We start from the raw sequence: 26,960 nt of genomic DNA on the forward strand, positions 1-26,960 counted from the left end.
CGGGTGGAGCCGTGCGCAACACGGGCCCGGGGGATACTATCGGGCCTTTGGGACCGGGGGTACCTAGGCCCGTCGGCCTGCGGCCCTAGGCGCGAGGCGGCTAGGCAAGCCTGGCCCTACCCATCGGCGAGCCTAGCAAGGAAGACCCTCGCGAGGGCCCTCGCCACGCGGAGTGAGCATTTGAAGATCGTCGCCAAGGGCCTCGAGAGGGCGCCCGTCATGTGTACGCATCCCGAGGTTACCCCTGAGACTCTCGCGGGGTGGGCCCATCGAGGGCAACCTGGCAGGTTCCCATGACCCCGCACCTTCACGTGGGTGATGTAAGCTATGCAGGCGGCGCATGAGCGGTGCCAGCAGGCACAGATAGACAACATTTCCCCTTTGGTGCTAAGGGAGCCAAGCCAGCTGCGGGTTCCCAAGGCAACCCCCAAAGGTTTCCCGATCGGTGCAAGTGGACTAAAGTTGGGGGCTCGTCTGGACGGAGGTCACCCCCGAGCCCACCGGCTCATCATGAAGAAGGGCTTTTGCACGCGAAGACCACCTTTGTCAGGGTGTGTCATAGTCATGTCCCCTTTCAAAATGGTCGTTGTGGCTGCCCTTCCTGCCAACTGTGTTTTCGGGGAAGAGGACCGATGCCAGTAAAAGAGAGGCTCGGCCTCTGTAGTAGGGGATCCCAGGCTCAATGTGTTGGACTAGGGCAAGAACCTGCCTTTGTACTTGTCTTCTACCTCGAGCAATCTATACAAGCAGGAGCAGGATTTTACACCACAAGGTGGTCCGAACCTGGGTAAACTGATATGCGTTCTAGTTCGCTTCCCTTAGCTCAAGCCACCGGAGAATCGCCGTGAAGCAGAGGGGTAGAACAGGGTAGGGAAGTGAGCGCGCCCGAGAGTTCGAACCTTTCTATGGGTCTCCGGAGCCCCGATTCCAACAGTCTTGTATCATTTGTGTCTTTGGTTTCTTTACTGGTTAGTTTGTCATAATAAACCTTGCTGGACACACCCATTTGAGAGAGCTAAATTATGATATGATTTGTTAGAATTGCTCTCTATGCTTCACATAAACTTTTTGAGCCATAGAATTGCTCAAGTACTTCACTTATATCTTTTTGAGCATGGTGGTGTTGTTATTTTGAAGAAATTTGCTCTCATGCTTCACTTAGATTATTTTGAGAGTTGCTGAAATTTTTAAGAAATCCTCTCTTGCTTCACTTATATAATTTTGAGAGTTGAAAATTTTAAAGAAACTTATGCTCTCGTCCTTCACTTATATTTGTTTGAGAGATTGTTATTTGCATTGGCAATTTGCTTTAAATAAAAAATAGTCCCAAGATGATGAATGTCCATGAAAGATATAATAAAAACTTTCATGAAGATCATTCGATATTAAGCTTGATTCTTTACAATAGTTTTGTGATATGAAGATAGTGATATGTGAGTTATGTTGATAAGTAATTATGTTCTAGTAAAAATATTGGTGTTAAGATTTGTGATTCGCTATGCATGCACATAAAATCAATAATTATGCTATGAAATCACATCTTACTTATGTTGCATTATTCAATGTTAGTTATGTTTAATGTTCACTAATGATGATTTTTGTTTTTTGGTTGAATGTTTCTTAATATATTTGCTAGCCTTCACTTGTATTATACATCTACAAGTGCTTGTGTATTTATTTTCAAAAATACTAAACTTAAAAATATTTTTGAATTTTTGAAAATTATGGGCTCCATGGAGCCCAAGAGCCAAAAAACCTCGCTCCAACATCTGCTCTCTAAATTTATAAAGAAGCAACTGACCTATAGAAAACAGAGTACAATTCTGTAAGGAATAAGTTTGCACGTTTCTATCAAGAGTCTGAATCTATACAAAGTTGCATTGATAAATAAAAATAGCTGATTTGCGCTTGGTTCACTAAACTCTAGTTATTTGCATTTAGTGATATCACTTTTCTGGACAAATATTGTGAACCGACAAGATATGGTCTTTGTCATAAGAATGTATATGCAGCTCAGCTGAGATGAGCAATGTCAATCTCATCAGGAAGCTTGAAGGTATCTGCGGCGCCAAACTTCCTCCTGCCATCCTCCCACTCATCCTCGTCATCCACGTCGTTCTTGTGTTCGTCACTGTGGTCGTTGTGGTGGCTATCTTGGCCGTGTGACAACAATGGGTCACTGAAGCTCTTTGACTTGCAGGGCTCGTTGGCTAGCATGGTCACCTGTCCTTGGTGTGAGATCTCAATGACAATAGTGTCATCGTCCTTTGGGAGGGGCTGCTTCCACGGTTCCCCATCGACCCTCATGAACGTGTGGTCCACCACGCCTTTGTGGAACTCGAAACGGATCCTGTGGGTCTGGTTTTGCAAGATGTCAGCATGAGATTGCAAGGTGGGAAGAAGAGAGTTTTGATGGAGGAAGTTGCAAAACACATTAATGCACTGCAGCAAGCAATCTTGTCCAATATTCAGTTCTGAGATGCCAAAAGGACAGGAGGAAAAGAAAAGAAAAAACACTTCATACCTGTGCAAGGCGATGGCCGTGCCCATTAGGAGCCAACAGAACCAGCCCGTGCCAAGCATCGCGGAACCCGACAACCTCAATAAGGCCATCATCGACGTAAGGCAGCGTGAACTCCGTCTGCACATTTCCATGGAAAACATGTGAATCATATCAACATGCAGCTCAAACATAAATTGAAGGGGCATGGCGCATGGGAACTCACATTTATTCTCCTTGTGCCGGGTTCGCCCCATGGATCCAAACCTCCAGAAAAACTAGGTAGGTTCACACAGACGATTGATCGAATGCTGTAAGAGGTAAAGTTGCATAGATTACTACTCCATCTACTACCCAAGAATGTTACAGAAATGGTGTCATGATAGTAGACCACAAAGAGTAGGTTGCAAGACAGAACAGAAGAACAGAGTGGCCAAAAAATTCCATGATACTTGCAAGCATGCAGGCTTTAATTACAGTATCAAGAATAGAATAAAATGCGTTGTACTGAACTGAATGACATCAAAGTTTACCTGTGATGAATTTGTAGTTCTTCCCATTGGCCACCAGGCTTTTTCATGACCTTCACCTTTGCAAAGTGAGGAATATTCCTGGAACAAAGCGTTCCACCTTATCAAGAAAGGAGATGAAGATACCAACTTCACAAATATGCAATGTATACCTTTTGTAACCTAAAGTTGTCAAGAAATAAGCTGAAGACTTGATCTGAACTACAAATAAATAGACTAGACTTGAAATTTGACTTGTAAAGTACACTCCCTCCCCTTCCACTTTATTGGCAGTGCTCTTGGAGTTCTGTGGTCTATTTTTAATTATAAAATTAGGGGTTGGATCCAATGAACAAACTACCTTGAAGATGGATGACTTAGAGAAGCGCAAAACCATCCTTGTTTAAGTCCAAGCTTGGCATATGTGCCCTGTAGAGACGATTGCATTCACAATTTACAAGGCTCGGCATAACTTGAAAAGCACTAGCTGGTCATTTGTCTAATCGACAACACGGGGTAGGAAGGAGATCATCTCCTGAAGAATATATAAAAAGATACCTGATTTGTCAGCTGATTTTTGAATTTCTCTGGATTTCTCTTCCTTTCAGAATGAAATGCGTAAGACACTTCTGCATCCATCCCTGCAACATGCAAAAAACATGATCATCATGTCTGACCACCGAAATTTTTCACGGCAATATATGCTTGAGGGTTCACGTAAGGAACTTGGGATGCTTTTAGTATGAAAACTGATAATCTGCTATGGAATTAAACAGTTAAACAGTGTAGGGTCCATACATAAAGTTCATTCACAAACAGTTATTAAACAGGTAGAAAGTGTACGGTATGTGGTTCATGTTGGCAATAAATTTGGTAGATACATAGAGAAACCCTTACCCATACTAAAGTAATTCCAAAATCCTCCGCGGAATGTGTGGTAACCTTCCTGGAGAAACAAGGAAAAACAACAATGGAACCTTTGAATTAGATTCGGTAACCAGTTGTCTTGCTTTGATGTAACATATCTATCGAGAAACATAATATAAGAAATACTTGCATAAAGATATATTATTCTCGACACGCGTGTTGGGATATCCTCCTTATGCGAGATGTGAGGAGATGACCAATTGAAGACTCTAGTTAGCCCAACGTTGTGCAAGGACCCACTACCAATTAGTGTTATGACCTAAGGACATTTTTAGACTTTGCACAAGGGGAAAGCGGGATGTGTAGCCTCCCATCCAGCAGCCACCAACACAAGCAACAAATTTCAGGTTAGCCTCCATTGGAGAAGAGAAGAGAAAACCAAGAGATAAAAGGAAGGAGAGGAAGATTGAAGAAAGAAGCTTGCCATCGAGCAAAGGGATCTCATCCCCAAATGTTTCTATCCATTAAGCTGTCGTTCCACCAAATTGGTTACATTGTTCTAGTCCTTAGATCTTGCAGACACAAATCTTATTGTCATCCAAGATCAGCGGCGGCTTGTGATTTTTACTCCAACTTGGGGTTTTCGGTGTAAAAATCTGGTGTCTCGGTGTGTTGATATTGCTATTGCAGTTTTAAACCATAAGTATGCTAATTCACAACAGAGTGCTATCAGAGCAAGGTTGCCCAGGAGGTTTGCTTGTCCCAGTTTCTTGCTTGTTTGTACATCAGTCAATAATGGAGAGTGGAAGAATAATGGAGAGTGCTGAACCGGAAAGCGGTATATATGATTCGTTTGTACATCAGTCGCAATATATTCCACCATATTGTAAATCAAACAAACAGGTATGAGATGTGGCAGAAGTTGGAATCTATGTATGAGAGGAAGAATCCATGAAGGCCTCAGTAGTTAAAATACTTGCAAAGATCGAGTACCGAGATGAAAACAGTGTGATTGAGCACTTGAAAGTCTTCGAATGCCTCGAGGATGACGCGCAAGCATTATTGTTGCTGAGTTTCATGCCTGATAGTTGGAACACCATTATTATGTCACTCACAATTCAGCTCCGGATGGTAAGCTAGCATTGGAAATGGTGAAGAATAGTATGTTGAACGAAGAATACAAAAAGAAGGAAAAGGGCGAGAATGACGCCTCTTCTGTTGATGTGTATGTTGTTAAAACCCATGGAAAGAATGAGAACCATGAATGCACTAATGCACGATTTCAGCAAGGCATAGGTTAATCCAAGGGAGATCAAAGTCAAGATAGAGAAAAGAGTTTACTTCCTTTCATTGGGGTAATAGAGGATACAAGAGTGGTTGCAGGAAATACAAAAGAGAGCTTGAAGAGGGTAAACATGCAAACAAAACTGAGAAAAAAAGCTAAGAACAACTCAACCATGATTGCACAAGATAAGGACTATTTAGTTACTGAAGATGAAGAATTTTATAATGTTGTTTGTGATGATGCAATGAGTTGAGTTGTGAATTCAAGTGCATCCTTTCACATTACATCACACAAAGAGTAATTCAAATCCTGCACTAGTGGCATTACTAGCCAAGTGAGGATGAGAAATAGTAGTTCGTCTACCATTCATCAACACAGGTTGCAGGTTGGTGCTCGATGATGTGAGGCATGTTCTAGATATAAAGTATAATCTGTTATTTGTGGTCAAGTTTGATGATATCATAGGGTTGTTGGTGATATGCCCTAAAGGCAATCTGATGATGATTATTTCCTTATGTATTCATGAGTTATTTGTATTGTTCTTGAATGACATCATTGATATGTATCAATATGTGACTTTTTTGTGAGACTATATATTTTATGATGATTTTTTGAATGGTCCCTAGTCGGTAAGGTTATGCGGACACATATCCTTTGACTAGTATACGATTCGGTTGATGACTATGTTTCAAAAATCATGGGCATAGAGATGCTAACCCGATAGCATGGACTCGGGGATGGAGATCACCGAGCAGACAGACCCATCGTGAGGCGCAATGAGATATTGTCATCTATTAGTCTCAAGTACGATGTACATGCCATGTCCTAGACGAGGTCCTCGCATGTTCTCGGGATGAGGATCGACTCACTTAGGGTCTACCAAATGCTACTCCGTAACTGAGTAGTTATAAAGGTAGCTTTCGGGTGAGTCATGAGACGTGTCGCGAGACATGGTTGACCAAGATGGGGTTTGCTCCTTCGATACGTAGAGATATTCTTCGGGGCCTCTCTAGTGATCAAATTCATAAAGCATGGTCATACAACCTGGGTTAAGTGTTAACCCAGTTCAGGAATCTAAATCACGGTTTCAAGATGAGAGGTCGAGCTACCAGCCTACCACAAGGGTGAAAAGTACTCGCCTTGAACTCGAGAACATATACCGTGAGGCAAAAGGAATGTTGCATATGACATATTATCGGGGTTCGTGAAACAACTTTACGCACACAGGGCAGTTGGCACGTTCTGCTAGGAGCCGCTACCAACTGTTGACTTGGGTGGTGTCCATGTGTAGGTGAACCTATAGGGTCGCACACTTAAGGGGCAGGGCCCATTCGGATTGGATCTCGGTGGAAATTGGGTGTGGACTCCTAGTAGGCCTCAAGTGTTAAGCCCACATCGGGGTCTATATAAAGGGGAGTGAGGCCCACCTTTTAGGGTTGATCTTTTTTTCTCCCACCAGAACCGCCGCTACCGCCACGCCCCTATGCCGCGCGACCGGACCTAGCAGTCGCCACCCGATGCTACTCCACGTACGTGTGGACACCTTGGAGGCATCATGCTGCGGTGCTTGGACGAACCGTTCGTGGGAACCGCAAGCAGTTGTTTGAGGGATCCGCAAGGAGGTGACTAGGTTGATCAGCCACACGCATCACCAACTCTACTTCCACTACACAGTATGATCTTGGTTGCATGGTAGAAATTTTTATTCTGTGCTAGCGTAGCATTCTACGTGCCTCAACAAGGGTTACATTTCATACATTCTTGCCATACCATGCACAGAATGATCTTGATATTATGCACACTAATGACTTCTCTATGACTAAAAAATCCATCAACGGATCATTATAGTTTGTGACTTTCATTGATGGCCATTCCAGCAAAGTTTTTGCATATGTGATGAGAAACAAGTATCATGTGCTCAAAGCCTTCAAGGTGTTCCATGTGAAGGTTGAAAGAAGAGTGTAAGAGTGTGATATAAGACAATGATGGTGAATATGAAGGACCTTTTGAGAGGTATTGCAGAAAGTGTGGCACACTATAGACGAGTTCACCAAAGACACCTTAGCTCAATGAACTTGCAGAGAGAATGAACAGACACCCAAAGAGATAGTCACAATAATACTCTCTCATGCTAATTTACCTAATCAATTCGGCTTGAAGCATTAATGAATGATGTGTATAGTTAATCTATATCCCTCGCTTCCTATTGCACATGATATTACTAGGAGAGTTTGGTCAGGGAAAGAGGCGTCATACAAGAACTTGAAGGTTTTTGGTTGCACTGCATGTCCCAATGGACGAGAGATCGAAGGTTGATAGCAAGACAAAGCAATGCATCTAACTTAGCCGACCAAATGAATACTTTGACCATAGATTGTGTGATCCAACCAATAGGACGATTGTGAGAAGCCAGATGTGGTCTTTGTCAAAGATGAAACAATTGAAATTATTGGGAAACCAGAGAAGCCGAAGAGCATCACACCTCAGATTGACATGTATCCAGCCCCCCCCCCCCCCCCCCGTTGCATGACAATCATGGGGAGATGTTCACACTGAAGGCAATGGAGATGCAATTGACTAAGGGCTTACATGTCGAGGTGTTGAGCAACCTTATAATGATGATGCCAATGATGGTCCACCTGATTCACCACCGATGCAGCAGCAAAGTAGAAGATGTATATTACCTTCCATCTGTTAGACCTTTCAGCCTGCGCATTGATAGTTGTAGATGACACTAGGAGAGTTGGGAAAATTTTCGTTGGTTTATTTCTCACACAATGCCATGCCAACCTGAGTGGTTGGGGATACATATTTATAGGCTGCTAGCCAGCCAAACATATGCTAAGATGCTAGTCTAAGATGCTGCTAAGATGCTAGTCTAAGATGCTATCCTAACTGCCAGTCCCTGATGGTCAAGGATTCTATCCTAACAGTCACAAGTGTTAGGAAAGCAACTTGTATTCCCATGAGGCCATAGGCCGGTATATATACATGTACAGGTGGTGGACTATATGCAGGAAACCCCTTATATATTGGGATAATTACAGAAGGATACATGACTTGTATTATAACTCTAACACCCCCCCTCAAACTCATGGTGGATGAACAACACTGAGTTTGGAGAGATAAAAGCCATGTTGTGCTCTAGTCTGGGCCTTCGTCAGGAAATCCGCCAACTGTAACTCGGAAGGCACATACTGAAGAGCAACAACCTGATCCTGCACAGCAGCGCGCACATAGAAAGCATCAACACCAATATGCTTGGTGAGCTCATGCTTCACAGGATCGCGCGCAATGCTAATAGCACCTGTACTGTCAGATAAGAGCAGAGTCGGTGTAGTGACAGAAACACCAAAATCCTGAAGTAACCACCGTAACCAAGTCACCTCTGCCGTCAAAAGAGCCATCGCTCGAAACTCAGCCTCTGCACTCGAACGGGAAACTGCAATCTGTTTCTTTGTCTTCCAGGCAATGAGAGAACCACCAAGAAAAACACAGTAAGCAGAAAGTGAACGGCAACCTGAAGGATCACTAGCCCACGTAGCATCCGAATAGGCCTGAAGCTGTAAAGAACTGGAGCGAGGAAAGAATAAACGATGAGAGATTGTGCCCCGAAGATATCGGAGAACACGGAGGAGATGACTATAGTGAACCGATGTGGGAGTAGAGACAAACTGACTCAGAATATGAACCGGATAAGAAATATCCGGACGAGTGACAGCTAGATAAACAAGACTGCCAACAAGATGACGATAGCGCGTCGGGTCAGGCAGGGGATCACCATCAGTAGCAGAAAGGTGAACATTGAGCTCCATAGGAGTCTCAACAATGCGCTCATCAGTAAGAGCAGCACGAGCAAGAAGATCCTGGATATACTTTTCCTGGGATATAAAAAAGCCATCAGAGGTAGAAGAGACTTCAATCCCAAGAAAGTAGCGAAGAGGTCCAAGATCAGACATAAGGAACTGCTCACTAAGACGAACCTTGACAAAGGCAATATACTCAGGGTCATCCCCAGTGATGACCATGTCATCAACATAAAGAAGAAGAAGAGTCCGACCACGAGGAGAAAGGTGAATAAATAATGCTGGATCATGAACACTTGGTGAAAAACCAGCGGCAGTCACCACAGAGGCAAACCGCTCAAACCAGGCTCGGGGGGCTTGCTTAAGGCCATAGAGAGAGCGACGAAGACGGCATACCATGCCATCAGGAACAGAATACCCAGGTGGAGGCTGCATGTACACCTCCTCACGCAGCTCACCATTAAGAAAAGCATTCTTAACATCAAGCTGAGAGATAGACCAGTGGCGTGTAGAGGCCACGGCAAGAAGTGTACGAACAGTGGTCATATGAGCCACAGGAGCAAAAGTCTCGTCATAATCACGACCATGCTCCTGCTGAAAACCACGAGCCACAAGACGAGCTTTGTGACGCTCGAGAGAACCATCGAAGCGAGTCTTTACCTTGTAGACCCACTTACAAGTGATGGGACGGACTCCAGGAGGAAGGGAGACTAGATCCCACGTACCTGTGCGTTCAAGAGCAGCAATCTCCTCAGCCATCGCAAACTGCCATTCAGGATGAACAACAGCCTGATGATAAGTAGTTGGCTCAAGAACAGCAGCTCCAGCGGTGGAAAAGCCTAAGCGATCAACAGGCGGACGAGGACGAGAACGCAAGCCATAAGTAGGCTGAGACGAGGATGACGGCACATCCAGAGAAGCATCCACAGAACGTGAACGACGAGTGTAACACTGAGGAAAAGATGGAACAATGGAAGGAGGAATCGCTAAAGTAGAATCGGAGAGTGGCGACGAAGAAGTCACCGGAGAGGAAGGTGTAGAATCCGGTGACATGCTAGACGAGGAGACTGTGGAAGATGGTGGCGACAAATCGACTGGAGGTGGAGAAGCAGAGGGAGCAGAATGAGTAGGCAAAGGCTCAACGAGTGTGATAGGCGTGTCAGGAAAAGTGAGAAAAGAGAGATCCGCTACTGAAAAAGTCGAGGAAGATGAGCGTGGGTAGAAGGGACGAGACTCATCAAAAGTCACATCCCGAGAGATACGTATCCGACGACCGATAGGATCCCAACAACGATAGCCCTTATGCTCATCACTATAGCCTAAGAAGACACACTCAACAGACTGAGCGGTCAGTTTGGTGCGTTCGCGGGGGGCAAGAAGAACATAGCAAACACAACCAAACAAGCGAAGCGTCGAATAATCGGGAGACCGATCAAAAAGACACTCGAAAGGAACACCACCCTGTAGAGCAGCGGAAGGCTGGAAATTGATGAGATAGGTGGAGGTGGAGACGGCCTCAGCCCAAAAATGCGGCGGGAGAGAGGCAGCAATCATTAATGCACGAGCCGTCTCAAGAAGATGACGATGCTTGCGCTCAGCCACGCCATTCTGAGCATGAGCACCAGGACAAGAGAATTGAGAGAGAGTCCCTTGCTCAGCAAGAACACCACGCAGCATCTTAGAGATATACTCGCCAGCGGAGTCAGCACGAAACACACGAATGGGAGAAGAGAACTGAGTATGAACCATGGCAGCAAAACGCTTATAAATGGACAACACCTCACTACGAGAAGTCATGAAATAAAGCCATGTGTAACGAGAGAAGTCATCTATGAAAATAATATAGTATTTATGACCCCCTTTCGAATCGAAGGGAGCCGGACCCCATACATCGGAATGGACTAAATCAAAAGGACGCTTAGACACTGACTCACTATGTGGATATGGTAACTGAATCTGCTTGCCAAGACGACAACCCTGACACTCTAAGGAGGCATCTCCTGAGACAGACCCCAGAAGACCTCGACGAACTAACGACGACAAACGAGAACCACACAGATGACCAAGTCGATGATGCCATTGCTGGAAAGAACCAGTAGCCGAGGCGACCAAAGCGGAAGAACTGGCGAGAGAATGGGCAGAGGAAGGAACATGAAGCCAGTCCACCTCCCAAAGACCCTCAGAATCACGGCGGCGAGGGCCAGCCCCAACCAGAGTGTGCGTGCGACGGTCCTGGACAGAACAAGCGTCAAGATCAAGGATGACACGACAACCAGAATCAGCAAGTTGAGCAGCGGAAAACAAATTCATGGTAATTCGAGGAACATGAGCAACATCAGGAACAGAATAAGAAGGAGTGGTAAGAGTGCCTCTACTAACGACAGGAAGGGGAGTACCATCAGCGGTGAGGACATGAACAGGAGAATCAAGCGAACGAAGAGAGGACAGAGTGGAAGAATTAGAAGTCATATGAAAGGAAGCTCCAGAGTCCAGAACCCATGGGGATGTACCTGACTGTGTAGAAGGTGGTTGCTCAGTGCGGGAAGCCTCAGTGGGGGCCCCGTCGGTAGTGGAGACCGCGGCGAATAGATCAGGTCAGGCCAGGGTCGCGGTCCTGGCGACGCGCGACAGAGCGAGGACGGGCGGCGGCGACGGAAGCAGTCCGGGCGACGCGGCGCGACGCGCGGTGGAGCGAGGAAAAGCGGCGGCACCTGAGGCGGTCCGGGCGACGCGGGGCGACGCGCGGCAGAGCGACGGAGGGCGGCGGTGACTGAAGCGGTCCGGGCGGTTGGTGACGCGTGGAGGAGCGGATCTGGCAGGCGCGGGACGGCCCTGCAGATCGGTCCTGCTGGCGCGCGTCGGGAGAGTGGAGAGACGCGGCGGCTGGAGCACCTCCACGTGCGGGACGAGGCCGGTACCAGCGGTGGGAAAGCTAGATCGGAAAAGGCACGAGTTGCGCGTGCAAAAAAGACCTAGGCTCTAATACCATGTTAGGAAAGCAACTTGTATTCCCATGAGGCCATAGGCCGGTATATATACATGTACAGGTGGTGGACTATATGCAGGAAACTCCTTATATATTGGCATAATTACAGAAGGATACATGACTTGTATTATAACTCTAACAACAAGGACCATGTGCTGCAGCCCCACAAAGACCCTAGTACAGAGACTTATCCATCATTCTCCCCCTAAGTCTTGTACGTCGTCTTGTGGGAGAGTCAAATCATCCCGATCCTGGAGCAGAGTTCGAGGAACTTGATCCTCCCAAGAGGCTTGGTAAGCAGGTCTGCGAGCTGGTCCGTGGTGTTGATGTAGCTCGCCTCGATGCTCCCTTCATCCAAACAGCTTCAGATGAAGTGATACCTCAGTCGGATGTGCTTGTTGCGTTTGTGGAAAACAGGGTTCTTTGCCAAGGCCAGGGCGGACTTGTTGTCCACCAGGAGCTGCACCGTTCTGGTGTCTCGGACGAGGAGATCACCAAGCAGTCGAGCGAGCCAGAGTGCCTGAGTGCAGGCGGTGGAGGCCGCTATGTACTCGGCCTCGCAGCTGGACAGGGCCACCACCTGCTGTTTGACCGACTGCCAGCTCATGAGACACTTGTCGAGGAAGAAGAGGATCCCGCTCGTGCTCTTGCTGGTGTCGATGTCGCCGGCGTGGTCGTTGTCGCTGTACCCGACGAAGTGTGCCGCCCCCGGACACCTAGGGTAGTGGAGACCGTGGTCGAGGGTACCCGCCACGTAGCGGATGATCCTCTTCACTGCCTGGTGGTGCTCCGTCGTCGATCGCTCCATGAACCGACTAACGTAGCCGACGGAGAACGCCAAGTCCGGCCGTGTGTGGGCGAGGTAGCGAAGGCTCCCCACAAGGCGCTGGTACTGTGTAGCGTCCACTTCCTCCGTTGTGTTGTCGCGGCTCAGTTTCAGCCTCTCCTCCATCGGAGTGAGGGCTGGGTGGCAGTCGGTGAGCCCAGCTAGCTGAACGATGCGCTTGGCGTAGGCGGACTGTCGAAGCGCGATCCCGGAGTGATCCTGGTGCACCTCGATCCCTAGATAGAAGGAGAGGAGCCCCAGTTCACTCATCTGGAAGGTGGCCTTCATTTCTTCCTTGAACGCCACCACCTCTGCATCCTTGATGCTGGTGATCACCAAGCCGTCAACATAGACGCCCACCAGCAGGGCATTTCCTCCACTGCCTCGTTGGTAGACGGCCGCCTCATGCGGGCTTTGCTCGAAGCCCATCTTCTTTAGCGTGGAGTCCAGCTTGACGTTCCACGCCCTAGGTGCCTGCCGTAGGCCATAGAGAGCCTTACGCAGGCGGAGTACCTTGCCCTCCTGGCCGGGGATCGCAAATCCCGACGGCTGATGCACGTAGACTTCCTCCTTCAAGTCGCCGTTGAGGAATGTCGACTTGACATCCATGTGATGGACACGCCAGCCCTCCTGGGCAGCTAGCGCAAGGAGAAGTCGCACGGACTCCATCCGTGCCATGGGAGCGAAAGCGTCGTCGAAGTCGACTCCTTCCTGCTACAAGAAGCCTCAGGTCACCAAGCAAGCCTTGTGCTTGATGATGGCGCCGGCTCGATCCCTCTTCAGCTTGAACACCCACTTAAGGGTGATTGCGCGATGACCACGAGGGAGGTCAGTGAGCTCCCAGGTGCGGTTCTGCTCGACCGCATCCATCTCCAACTACATTGCGGCGTGCCATGCCGCGTCTCTCTCGGCCTCTGCAAAGGACCGAGGTTCGCCGCCCTCACACGCGAGTTGTAATTGCGCCTCCAGGTCGCGTGGTACCAGCCCCGGCACCGGCTGGTTGCCGAGTAGATTATCCATCGTACGATACCGCAGCGGTTCGCCGCCATGATACGCGTCGATGCGCTCCTCGTCGTGAGTGAGCGGGGAAGCGAACTTCACCGGGCTATGCTCGGCGTGAGCTGGTGTTGATGAAGACGAGCCCGAAGGGGTGACTGTCGGGGCTGGAGTATGTGGCATCGCCGGTTGTGGTGCCATCGGCGTAGCAGGCACCGGGGTCGATGGAGTTTTGGGGGCTGGGGTAGACATGCTCGGCGAAGAGGAGTTGCTTGCTCCCTCAGCTTCCTTGAAGTGGACGGACTCGACAATGAAGTCGTCATACGTCGACGTCGAGCCGTCGTCCACCACCTTGTCCCATTTCCACCCTCGCCCTTCGTTGAACACGACATCTCGCGTCGTGCGCACACGATGTGTCTTTGGGTCGAGGATGCGGTAGGCCTTTGAGCCCTTCGCGTAGCCGATGAAAACTCCCGGAGTACTCCTGTCATCGAGCTTGCCGATGTGGCCGAGCTCCTTGGCAAACGCAAGGCAGCCAAAGACCCGCAAGTGGGAGACCTCCGGCTTCCGCCCATGCCAGGCCTCGTACGGCGTCCTGCCGTCGAGTGCCTTAGTAGGCGAGCGGTTGAGGATGTAGACGGCCGTCAGCACCGCCTCTCCCCAGAAAAAAGCCGGCATCCCTCTCTGCTTGAGGAGAGCCCGAGCCATCCCCACAACCATCTGGTTGCGCCGCTCGACGACGCCGTTCTACTGCGGGTTGTACGGTGCGGAGTAGTGGCGCGAATTCAGCCGCCGTGAATTTGTCGCCGTTGTCAGTGCGCAACACGCGCAGTTTGTGGCTGCTCTCCGCCTCCGCAGCAACCAGCGCGCGCCTGATGGCGTCTGCCGCCTCTCCCTTGTTGCCGAGGACCATCACCCACATGTAGCGAGAGAGGTCGTCGACGAGCAGCAGGAAGTAGCGTCGACCTCCTGGTGTGGCTGGCGTCACCGGGCCGCACAGACCTCCGTGCACGAGCTCCAGCCTCTCCTTGGCCCAGAAACTCGCCTGCTGGGGAAAGGGGAGTCGTCTCTGCTTCGTCAACACGCAGATGTCGCAGAACTGCTCCACATGGTCGAGGCATGGCAGGCCTCGCACCATCTCCTTGGCACTTAGACGCTTCAGGGCCTCGAAATGAAGGTGCCCAAACCGCTCATGCCATTGCCACGCCTCGTCGTCCCGACGGACAGCGAGACAGACCGGTTGTGCCACCTGCACATCAAGGACGTAGAGTCGATTTTCACCTCTGGGTACCTTGGCAAGAAGGCGACGCTGGCGATCCCAGATGCGTAGGACCCCATGCTCAATCAGCACGCGTGAGCCGTTCTCATCCAGTTGTCCCAAGCTGATGATGGAGTTCCTTAGCGCGGGGTTGTAGTAGACACCGGTGAGCAACCGGTGCTCTCCCATCTTGGTGGTGAAGATGACGGAGCCGACGCCCTTAATTTCCACGACAGAGGCATCCCCAAACTTGACGGAGCCTCGCACGTCGGAGTCGAGCTCGGAGAAGAATTCCCTTCGACCGGTCATGTGGTGGGTGGCGCCGGTATCAAGGCACCACCCCGCAGTCTTGCCCTTCCCTGAGCCATCGCCGAGAAGAGCATGCGCTTTTGGCTCGTCGAGGTGGAGGAGAGCCTTTGCGGCTGGTGTCGCTGAAGGTAGCTCGATGCTTGCATGCGCCATGAACAGAGCCATCTCCTCCTCCTCCGCCTGTGCGACGTGAGCCTGGCCATGTCGTGTCTGTCGACACTCATTGGCCCAATGGCCAAGCCGGCCACAGTTGTGGCAACTATTGTCTTGTGCCGGCTTGGGCTTGCCAGCGGCGCCGTCCTTGGCGCCTCCGTGGGCCTCACCTTCGGCACGTCCTTGTGCCTTGCCCAAGGGGCCTCTTCGCGCCTTGCGCTGCTTGCCGCGCCTGCGGCCACCCGTCGTGGAAGAAGGCCCCCCTTCTTCCTGTCACCGAGGCCGGCATCCCACTACTCCTGAGATAGGAGCAGCTTCCCGCCGGTGGTGATGGGCCCCGAGAGAGCATGTGGCTCGTCCGTGTCGACGACCTTGAGGCGGCCTATCGCCTCTTCGGTGTAGGTGGCATCGCCAAACTTCACCATCTTCTACAGCAGAGTGTTGAGACGGAGAGCAAAGTCATCAACGTCCTCACCTGGCTTGAAGGCCAAGCTCTCCCACTCCTTACGAAGTGCCTACAATGTGGACTTGCGAGCACGGTCGTTGCCGATGCGTGTCGCGACGATGGCGTCCCAAGCCTCCTTGGCAGTCCGCTTGTTGGAAAGCGAGAACTGCATCTCGGGCGGGACTGCGACAATGAGGGCGTCCAGCGCCCGTCGATCCTCTTGGTGGTCGACGTTGCTGTCCTGGACCGCCTCCCGCAAGTGTCGCACATGTAGCCTGATCTTCATGATCGCGGCCCACTCGACATAGTTGGTTTTGGTGAGGGTAGGCCACCCAACACCGGGACCAACATCCCTGAACACAGTCCGGACCTCGTTGAGGCCGCGGTCCTGGTCGTCACAGCCGCCGTCGCCGTGCGCACCTCCACCTGGAGCGCCATCACGATGTGCGCGGGCATGCTTGGCTGGCCACTCCATCGTTCGCTCTCGCGCCACATTGGCGCGGTCCGCGTCAACGCCGTCGTCCGCAGGCGCGAAGCCGTTGGAGCCGCTGCGGAGTGCCTTGGCATCAGCCGTAGCCTCACGTGCTGCCTCCGCTGCTGCTGCTGCTTCTACCTTTGCCCTGGCTGCTTCTACCTCCGCTCTGGCTGCTGCCAGCTCCGTCGCAGCCAGCCTCGACGCCCTTGCTGCCGCAGCAGGGGCTGTTGTAGCCGCTCACTCACGCTTCTCTGCCACGGCGCACTCGGCCTCCTGCCGGCACCACGTGCTCGAGGTAGTCGTGTGCTAAGAGCGACCTGCAGACATGACTTGTTGCAGGGGGCTGTTGCGTGAAGAAGAGGTTGCTTCTGACGAGCTGCTGCTCGACAGTCCGGAGGGAGGGAGGTAACCAGGGGCAGTCAGAGCAACTGCTGCTACCGGCTTGGGCTGCTCAGCTCCCGGTGAGAGAGGTGAGAAGGAAATGCATAGGTCCCAAGATCGAAACCTGGCTCTGATACCACTTGTTAGACCTTTCAGCCTTAGCATTGATAGTTGTAGATGACATTAGAAGAGTTGGGACAATTTTCGTTGGTTTATTTCTCACACAATGCCATGCCAACCTGAGGGGTTGGGGATACATATTTATAGGCTACTAGCGAGCCAAGCATATGCTAAGATGCTAGTCTAAGATGCTGCTAAGATGCTAGTCTAAGATGCTATCTTAACTGTCGGTCCTTGGCGGTCAAGGATTCTATCCTAACAGCCACAAGGACCATGTGCTGCAGCCCCACAAAGGACCATGTGTTGCAGCCCCACAAAGACCCTAGTACAGAGACTTATCCATCACCATCAAGTATCAACCACATAAATATGTGTTAAGTGATGCACGTGAGTCCTCATGCTATGAGAAGGCAATGCCTGATGAGTATAAGAATGAATGGTTGGAAGCCCTGAAGGATGATAAGAAATCCCTATATGAGAATGGCACCTTTGATTTGGTGAGTTTGCCAAAGGGAAATACACCTCACATCCAAGGTACAAGGCTAGATTGGTTCTGAAAGGTTTCAACTAGAAAGAGGGTATCGATTATGATGCTCCGATGGTCAAGATGTCTTCAATCCTAGTTGTACTTAGCATGGCTGCCACCATAGATTGGGAATTGAGCAACTTGGTGTGAAGAAAGCATTCCTACATGATGACCTAGAAGATATATATATATATGGAGAAGCTAGAGCAAATCATGGTTTCTCACAAGGAGCACTTAGTTTGCAAATTGAATAAGAGCTTGCATGGTTTGAAGCAAGCTCCTCGGCAGTTGTACCAGAAGTTTGAGTCTATTATGTCTGGGCTTCGTTACCAACTTACCATAAAAGCACAACCTAATCGTTGTGTCCTTACGAAGAGGTACGTCGACAGTGATTTCATTCATCTCTTGCTTTATTTTGATGATATGTTGATTGTTTGGAATGGTACAAAGATGATTGCTCTCCTCAGGAAGGCATTGAGTAAATCATTTGCCATGAAGGATTTGGGGCCATCTAAGCAAATGCTTGGCATGAAAATCTCCTGAGATCAAACAAGTTGTTTTGGCTCCCACGGGAAAGATACATGGGAAAATACATTGAGAAGGTACTTGAAATTTTCAACAAGGATGCAACATCTTCTAACTCTTTGTTTGCATGCTATCACCAATTGACTACTAAACATTGTCCTACAAGCAAGGAGAAAGAAGAAATACGTTTAGTACCATACCAATTTGTTTTGGCCGTTTGATGTATGCCATGGTGTGGTGTGCACTACGTCTGATATTGCCTACGCAGTTGGAGTTGTTAATCGATTCATGAAAAATTCAGGCGAATCCAATTGGAATGCAATGAAATGTTCTCAGGTATCTCAAGGAAACTTCAAAATCATGTTTATGATTTGGAAGTAGTGATCCTGTATTGCATTGATATATAAATGCAGATTATGATGGTGGCATTGATTGTAGGAAGCCAACCTCACGATACCTGATGACTTATGCAGGGGGGCAATGTCATGGAAATCAAGATTGAAGAAATGTGTTTCGACGTCGACCATAGTTTTGGTTGATGGATGCAAGGAAATGTTGTGGATAAAGAACTTTTTGCAGGAGATAAGAATGAGGCAAGAGAAGTATGTTGTGTTTTGCGACACACAAAGTGCTATTCAACTTGCCAAGAATTCAAGCTATCACTCTTGAACCAAGGATGTTGATGTGAGGTGTCATTGGATTTGAGATATCGTGAATTTCAAGTTGCTACAACTTGAAAGATCCTTACCGACAAGAATGGTTCGGGTATGATGAGCGGGATATCGCCAAGTGAGAAGTTACAAGCATGTTGCAAGATAGTGGGCATGGCAGGCCCACCTCATGAGTCAGAGGCAGGGATTTGTTGACATATCCTCCTTGTGTGGGATGTGAGGAGATGAACCTTTCAAGCGTTTAGGTACGCCAAAGTTGTGCAAGTGCCCACTACCCATTAGGGTTAATGACCTAAAGACATTTGATTTTGCACAAGGGGGAAGGTGGATGTCTAGCCTTCCATCCAACAGCCGATAACAAGTGACAAATTTTAGGTTAGCCTTCATTGGAGAAGAGAAGAGAAAATCAAGAGATAAAGGGAAGGAGAGAAAAATTGAAGGAAAAAACTTGCCATCGAGCAAAGGGGTCTCACCCTAAAGTTTTGAGGTTCAGATCCACCACCTTGTCTCTCTCCAAGTTGTGGTTCCATCATATGTTTGGTGAGATTGTTCCAATCCCTAGCTCTTGCAGCCACAAATCTTGTTGTTTCATCCAAGATATAGAAATCTTGATGTATGACAGTTTATAGTGCTACCTAGAGAAGAACTTGTTATATCTCACATATGATAATAAATAAAGAAGATTTGGATGGCTTCGTACTATGGTTTTTACCCCTACTTGAGTGTTTTCCACGTAAAATTTGGTGTCTTGGTATGCTGATATTGCTACTACATTCAGAGATTCTCTTGCAGTGAAGAGATGTCGTCTCGGGTGTTGCATGGGTTGATTCGTTCATATATGGCATCGCATATGTTTCCTTTGGTGCTGGGCAACGATCCTTGAATTACATGAAGTGGTGCTAAGATAACTTTATTTTCACTGGGTTTTAGACCATAAGTGTGTGCTAATTCACAAGAATGTGCATCAACGTGTGACATCATTACTTGATACACGCCCAAATGTGTGACGTCATTACTTGCATAAATACATGCTTACCACATTGTGGGAGTCACCACTTGGCACACGGTGGAACGCATGAAGTGAATGGGGCAGCTCTAAGGGAGCAATGGGTTCACACGGACCATCTTTTGGAGCTCGCATCCTCAAAATTAGATGCCAGCTGAAACATTAAAGTGGGCATTAGATTAGCACCTTGTGCATGCATGAAATACACATATGAAGCATGAGGAGATAAAATTAGCACTCAAGCATATATATTGTTGTTAATGTTGACAAGTTAACCATTTTTTTTTTATCTTTCGAGCAAGCCTTACATGAATCAAATAAATTGAATAAGAGAATATTAAGGCGGCACCTATCTATTTTAATCTCTTTTGCATGCTTCACAAGCCCAAGGAATGATTTTACAGCCTCTTGGTCTGTAGAAGGATTCTTCTTTCCCTGCGATGTAGAGTTCAGAATAAATAATAGTACTTCCTTACATACAGAAGAAGTGTGAAAGAAAGAGCTAAAATCTTCAGCCGATGGCATTGGCATGCAAGCTGCAAGAAACCAACAGAAGTTAAAGAACTTCTACATGTACCGGAGTTTAAAGTTTAAACCAAATAAAACATTAAAGCATAACGGCTTCACGTCATGCACGGTACTAGTTCATGGATTGGCACAGACTTTAGCTGAATCACCTCTTTTCTGCTACCTTTCACGACAGAGAATAAAGAAACGTGATTTGATTTTTTTATGTTTGGTGCGAACTTGGAATTTGTTTTATGCATACTGTACGCACTAGTTGATCACCTACCCATCCAAATGAAAACGGAAGGTTGTTTCCAGTTCCCAGAGGTACGGTGGCAATTGGAGGTGGGTGGGAAAGCTTAAGATCACTGACAACCCCAAGCAGCCAACTCGCTGTACCATCGCCACCTGCAACCTATCCAAAATCTATTCAATCAAAGCATGATATGGAAAGACAAGAAAGGCACCATCTTCACATAATATAACTTGAAGATGCTATCGCTTACAATTAATCTCATGGTTCTCCAAATTTGAACGGCAAGAATGTCGCCTTCAATCTTGAGCCTTTCAACATTCACATATAAACGGTGCAAAACCTTATCCGGAGCCTCTTCTGAGAGATCAATAACCTGAAAAAGAACTCAGTGGCTCTGACAACAAAGACAAATTCAAAATCCAAAGACAGAACAAGTACCTGGGCTTCGTTCAGAAGTTCACGGTATGTTTTGATCAAACTACTTCCAAGTTGGCCGCCAGATTTAGAATTGATGAACACTATTACAGGACACTGTGGAGCATGATCAACAATTACTTGTTGGGCATCTGGTCTCAAGATGTAATCTGGAATGCGGTACTCCTCCAAAGGCCCACATGGCTTTGAGCACGTATCTCTAGGGGTGTCTATCTCCTCTTCCATCCTGCAGAATAGGTCTACACATTTTAATGATTTAGTTTAACTCAGCAAACTACAATGTCAATGTATTTCAATATTATGTAAGAATTAGCAATCCATCATATCTATATTGATATAAGAAACATGAGTTTGGGGGATCTAGAGCATTTTGGTCTTCCATCTTTCTAATCTTCAAGTATCATGTAAGATCATAATTTTAAATATCATATAATGATTAAAAAATCATAAGACGGGGGCATTCCACCTTTTTTCTTGGAAAAGCATAAATAATATGCAGCAAGATATGCAATAATCTTGTCACAATATTGCAGATGAAGATAAACCATTTAACATGCAGATAACAATCGGTGCTTCAAAATGAAAATATGAAATGCTCATAACGTCGGTTTTTGTTGGATCGTTTCACAAATCAATAAAAATACAGCCTTAATCTGTGTATATGAAAGAAGCCAAAACTAGGTTGCAACTTGTTGGTTTACCTGATTAACATGTGTAATCAACGCGCTCGGAACTCAAAAACATAATAAATAACCATTTTTTTCTCAAGAAGACTATGCATGCACCACCGAGGTGTATATTTTTACCTGACTAACATGTGTATATTTTTCTCACTGCGAAGTCATTTACAAAACATGATATATAATAGTAGATGGTATCCTGATCACCAAGGTGCTCGATAAACAGGGAATCATCGAATCATGGTATCCAGATAAGAGTAATTTAGCGCGTGCGCACCGCGTCGGCCGTTTGATTGCGTACCTGAGATCCCGAGGTGCGCCCTGTACGGGCTCCGCGCGGCCGAGATCTGGGGTGTGTGGCTGATCGCTCAGATTAGGAGAGGTATGAACGGGAGCAGGACGAGGGGTATGCTGGGGGAGCGGAGCGATGAAGAGGGGAGGATCGGAGGCGCTCCCGTTCTGGATTCACCTGCTCTTTCTCAATTGTTTTGGGCCAGCATGCGCACTGTTCCTTACTCCAAAAATACACATAGAAGAAATATGTCCAGTCAATTTATTTACTTATTTATTGCAAGTAAAAAAGATAATCTTCTTTGATGGTCACTAATATAGCCTTTTGTCCGTTTATAAATAAAGCCAAACCAAATATAGAGTGATCTGTAGCACATCTAATAAAAATTACTCCCTGTGTCTCAAAATAAGTATCTTAAGCTTAGTACAACTTTGTATTAGAGCTAGTACAAAGTTGAGACAGTTATTTTGAGACAGGGGAAGTATAACGCAACATGCACGCAAGGGGAAAAAATGCATATATATATATATATATATATATATATATGTGGGGGGGGATACCAGCGAGGGGTGGGTGCACGAGGGCCAATGTGGAGGCCGTTGGACATGGCCATGACCCAACCCTCCTGGTCGAAGTCGGTGGTGCACGGTGCTAACAGACTCATGTACGGGTAGGGACCTACCGGCTCAAGGCACCAACCATAGTCGACGAGTGAGTCGACAATATCGTCGAGGCAGACCCATGCAAATGCTTAGCTGCCAAATTCGCATTGAAGCACATCGCCTTGGTTGGGGAAGGAGCGAGGAGAATGAAATGTGGGGATGGAGGGATGAGGAGGTAGGAGAGGCCTTGTCACCACCACAGAGTAGTCGGTTGCATGATGAAAGGGCCACGGAGGGTATGAGGGCAGTGTGGCGTAACCCTAATCTTTGGGAGTTCCCCTGGATGGGACAATGCGAGGATTGAGGGCCACTCATGTAGAGGGCTACATCCCATGCTCATAGTCGGTTAGCACAGGCTTGTGTCGAGGTCACATCCCACGTTGTGGCACCCATTCCCCTCCTCCTACATGTCTCCTACACCCACCCTATGTGTATCCCCACATCATGTTGTGGACAAAAGTTCCTTCCCCTGTGAAGTAGCCATTGCTTAATTTATAGTTATTGCCTATGTATCGTAAATTCATGATATAGAACTTCTTCTAACACTTACGGAGGGAGTGGATTGCAATCAGGGGCGGCGCCACCGTAGGGGCAGGTATGGGTGGCCGCCCCGGATAGTTGTAATATACGCTTCAAATACCTGCTGATTTATCCATCACAGTATGGAGTGCCGATTTGATTTGGAGCAGAGTAGAAACATGAGGTAAGGAACGAACATGAAACAATTCTCTTTGAACGTGCCTAGCATTTAAGTGGCCCGTTTGCAGCCCAAATTAGATAGAGTATCTCTCCTCCACGTGAGATGGATGACTGCAACAAGCTATTTTTTCATAAGAGCATCCACAACCGGATTTAGTAAATTTGTCTCCCACGGGCGCATTCGGACGTGTCCGCGGACAGTGACCGATGACCCATCAAATGTCTCTTTTAATAACCGGATACATTATTAGCAAACCATTAAATCCATGCAATTAAGTGAAGTGGAAAACCTAGTCCAATCTTTTGCTAACGCCCACCCTTGGTTGTTCCCTTCCATGCCAATACCCGACAGCCTTGAGACCCGTGAAGTGAGGATCCGGTCGCCAGCAAGGAAGCGTATGACATGGGACTCGATTGAAGGGGTTGTGTTGCCGCCCTAGCGTTGGGATGCCAGACCGATCGCCCTCGTCCTGGGTCCGGCTGAAGTGGGAATTGGTCACGACCACTCGACCAGATTTCAAGAGTCCTAACCTAGCTGTCCGGTGCAATGTGAGGCACGGCCTAAGTGGGTGGTCGCAGCGGCATGACATCGAGCTCGCAGACATGAAAATATGCAGTTTGCAAGGGGAAATTTTTGAACCATTAATTTTGTTAATTTTTAAGGTATTTAATTTCACATTTGAATTTTATAAGTTTTGGTTGAGTGGACTTGCATTCATGCATTGAAAAAATTAGGCCTTCATCTCTCCCCGGATAAGTTCAATTCCTCGACCACCACTGATTGCGATCAAGATTATGTGGCTAGCTTTTAGTCATGGACAAACCTTACCTAACAAGCCTGAAGGATTTTTTTTAAATCGTACGGGAGAAGACACGTCCCCATCGCTTGTTGTGTTGCCTTGAAAGCATGTCTAGCTATCAAATACACAATACAGTTAAAGGAGAATTACAAAAAGGGAGGAAGGGCACATGTTAGAGAGTGGCAAGAGAGCCGATAGCACAAGCCCGCAAGCCCGTGATGCCTTCTTACACTACAAGAAATATGTCAACTTGTGACCTTCTCGTAGTGACCCTAAAAGAAATGGTCGTAAATCTACGATCATTTGAGATCAATTGGTCGTAAGTTGTTCGGGGGGGTCCAAAAGCTAAACCATAATGACCAATTTGATCGGAAATGTCATAATTTTCTTACACGAAATGGTCGTTAAGCAAACAACACTGGTCCGGTGCCTTGTTTCTAGCTGACCACGACCAATATAGATGGACATAGCCTTGTAAATGGTGGTGCATTGCTATGACTAAGATACCAGGGATAATACTTGAAGGTAGATCAGAATAGAGGCTAGACTGATGTATTGTTCTGTGGAAGACAATCGCTTTAACTTGTCTGAGAATGAAATCAAAGTAGAACAACATGGTCGGAACCATGATTGCAAAGGACAAAATCATAGATACCAGATCAAATTATACCATGGGAATTTTATTGTTACGAGAAGCTTCCATGATAAGACATACACCGGGTCCATGGGCATGAACACAAAGTTCAAGGTCGGCTCCCACTTCATCAATGCATCACCTCCCATTAACTCCTTTCCTTTGATGAAGTTGTAGCTTTGAAAGATTATCTCGCAAACACCAGAAGAGTAAGACTTGTGAAAACTCTCGGGTTCACATGGATTAGGGAAGGCATATGTTCAACCCATCGGGGTATCTTAGGAACATATACCACAAACTTCAATAGTAATTAACACATGCTTGAAAACACAGCATGGCTGACAAAAGCATAGGATAAAACTTATCAGAGGGAGAAGACACAATTTACCAATGGCATCATGTATCAGGGGAAGAATATCACGAGAAATTTGAATGTGAAGGATGATATCGGATAATAACCCAATAATGGGTCTAGCGGTCCACAAAGGACCTGATGTGAGTATCGGTACCCAATCAGAGGAAGAAGGAATGCAAGGCATTGAATTAGAGATCATCTGAGTAATATCAATACTTAAATACCAAAGGAATTATGATTTTGAGGTTGGTGTTTCAGAATCAGATGCTCCGATCAAATACAAGTAAGTTGAATGGACTTACATGGACAATCAACCAAGGTTGATTTGGAGAGAACCAGCTCATGTTTGGAAAGAGGTTTGAGCCAGACAGATAATTTATGAGGATTAACTGATGATTGTGTGCATTCACACTTAGTTTGAATCAATAGATCAAAGGACAATCACATATGATTTTAATGAATGTTGCTAGACATACGGAATTAACCATAGTGCAAGCAGGTGAGAAAGGTCAAGAACAATAGGCTACTGTGACATCCTCGACTTTTGCTACAATGATGATTGTAATTAAGCGACAGTGATCCCGCGCTAATGATGCCACGTCATCGTTAATTATATCAATGATCTCGTGTTGGTTGAAACCGAATCAAAGTTCGAAACTTAAAATTAAAGTCGGACAAGAAAAGATTTTATATTGTTAAAGTAAAAAACGTCGGGGAGTTATAAAAATTCCTTAGCAGATTATAATATCGATTTGGACACTTTTGGAATTCTTGATATTCCTAATATATTTAAAAGTGGAGCTTTAAATCAAATAAATAAAAGAAAGATAGTAAACGAAAATAAATAAATAAAAGAAAGAACTAAAAGTATAAGTAATAAATTATAAAAGAAAGTAAATAAGATTTAATAATAAAAAGAATAATAAAAGGAATTAGAAATAATATTAAAAATAAAGTATTTAAAAGAAAGATAAAGGAGACCCCCTGGCCCAACTAGGCATGGTGGCCCAGCCGGCCACACCACAACCACTCGCGGGGGGAAACCCTAGCGAACCCCCGACCCCCCCCCCCCCCCGCTTACCAGCCGCCGCAAGGGGCTCCCGCCCCTCGGTCGCCACCAGCCCTCGAGGGGGGTCCCTACCCCAACGCCCCCCACGTGTCCCCAAGCCCGACACCTCCCGCTCGCCCCCCCCCCACTCCACCGACGGCTCCCCACCAACCCCCACCGAGAGGCTCCCTCCCTCTCCTCTTGGTAACCCACCTCCCTGCTCCCCACGATCCCCCGCCTCCCACCTCTCGTTCTCTCCCTCCCGTCTCACCTACCCAGCCAGATCCACCCACCTACCACCGACGCCCCGAGAGCCCCCCAGATCCCCACTCCACCGTCGTCCCTCCCGTCGGGCCCCCTGTCGCCCGTCCCTCCCGTCGAATCCCTCTCGCCCGATCCCCCTGCACCTCCCTCGCCCCAGGTCTCTAACCCCCGTCGGCCTCCTACCACGGCACCACCCCCTGGAGACCCCAGGAGCACCGTCGACCCCTTCCTCCCGCTCGGTCCAGGAGGGACCAGGCAGGGAGACCCCTCCTCCTCGTCACGTCAGTTGGCTGATGACCCATAAGTATAGGGGATCAATCATAGTCCTTTCGATAAGTAAGAGTGTCGAACCCAACGAGGAGCAGAAGGCTCTGATAAACGGATTTCAGCAAGGTAATAACTGCAAGCACTGAAACTAGCGGTAACAAGTGATTGTGTATCGAGGTGAAACGTAGCAAGCAAAGAGTAACAAGTAACAAGTAGTACCAATGGTGCAGCAAGTGGCCCAATCCCTTTTGTAGCAAGGGACAAGCCTGAACAAAGTCTTATAGGAGGAAAAACGCTCCCGAGGACACACGGGAATTTCTGTCATGCTAGTTTCATCATGTTCATATGATTCACGTTCGTTACTTTGATAGTTTGATATGTGGGTGGACCGGCGCTTGGGTACTGCCCTTACTTGGA

At 47.5% G+C, this 26,960-nt stretch overlaps 1 protein-coding gene across 2 annotated transcripts; it reads right to left on the reverse strand.

The window, feature by feature from the left end:
* Positions 1 to 1,757: 1,757 nt before the first annotated feature.
* On the reverse strand, positions 1,758 to 22,032 carry LOC123411500 (diacylglycerol kinase 5-like). Of its 2 annotated transcripts, none has more exons than XM_045104458.1 (13): positions 21,824 to 22,032; positions 20,846 to 21,068; positions 20,658 to 20,780; positions 20,438 to 20,566; positions 19,994 to 20,079; positions 19,675 to 19,798; positions 3,907 to 3,955; positions 3,568 to 3,650; positions 3,371 to 3,438; positions 3,034 to 3,111; positions 2,727 to 2,811; positions 2,525 to 2,641; positions 1,758 to 2,358 (listed from the first exon to the last, which is right to left on the reverse strand). In XM_045104458.1, the coding sequence occupies exons 2-13, from the start codon at positions 21,065 to 21,067 to the stop codon at positions 2,014 to 2,016; spliced, it is 1,509 nt and encodes a 502-aa protein (XP_044960393.1). In that variant the 5' UTR covers position 21,068; positions 21,824 to 22,032; the 3' UTR covers positions 1,758 to 2,013. The 2 variants fall into 2 exon arrangements, with proteins under 2 accessions (XP_044960393.1, XP_044960394.1); XM_045104459.1 differs by having other exon boundaries at positions 20,846 to 21,081.
* Positions 22,033 to 26,960: the final 4,928 nt, after the last annotated feature.

Source organism: Hordeum vulgare, chromosome 7H (assembly GCF_904849725.1).
Source record: "Hordeum vulgare subsp. vulgare chromosome 7H, MorexV3_pseudomolecules_assembly, whole genome shotgun sequence".
Taxonomy (NCBI): domain Eukaryota; kingdom Viridiplantae; phylum Streptophyta; class Magnoliopsida; order Poales; family Poaceae; genus Hordeum; species Hordeum vulgare.

Coding starts and splice junctions, on each gene's coding strand:
- LOC123411500 (XM_045104458.1), bottom strand. CDS start 21,067: ATGGAAGAGGAGATAGACACCCCTAGAGATACGTGCTCAAAGCCATGT. Junction 3,956..19,674: donor GTGGTGACTCCCACAATGTG/GTAAGCATGTAT, acceptor TTGTTTCTCCAG/GAAGGTTACCACACATTCCG. Junction 3,439..3,567: donor AAAATCAGCTGACAAATCAG/GTATCTTTTTAT, acceptor TCGTCTCTACAG/GGCACATATGCCAAGCTTGG.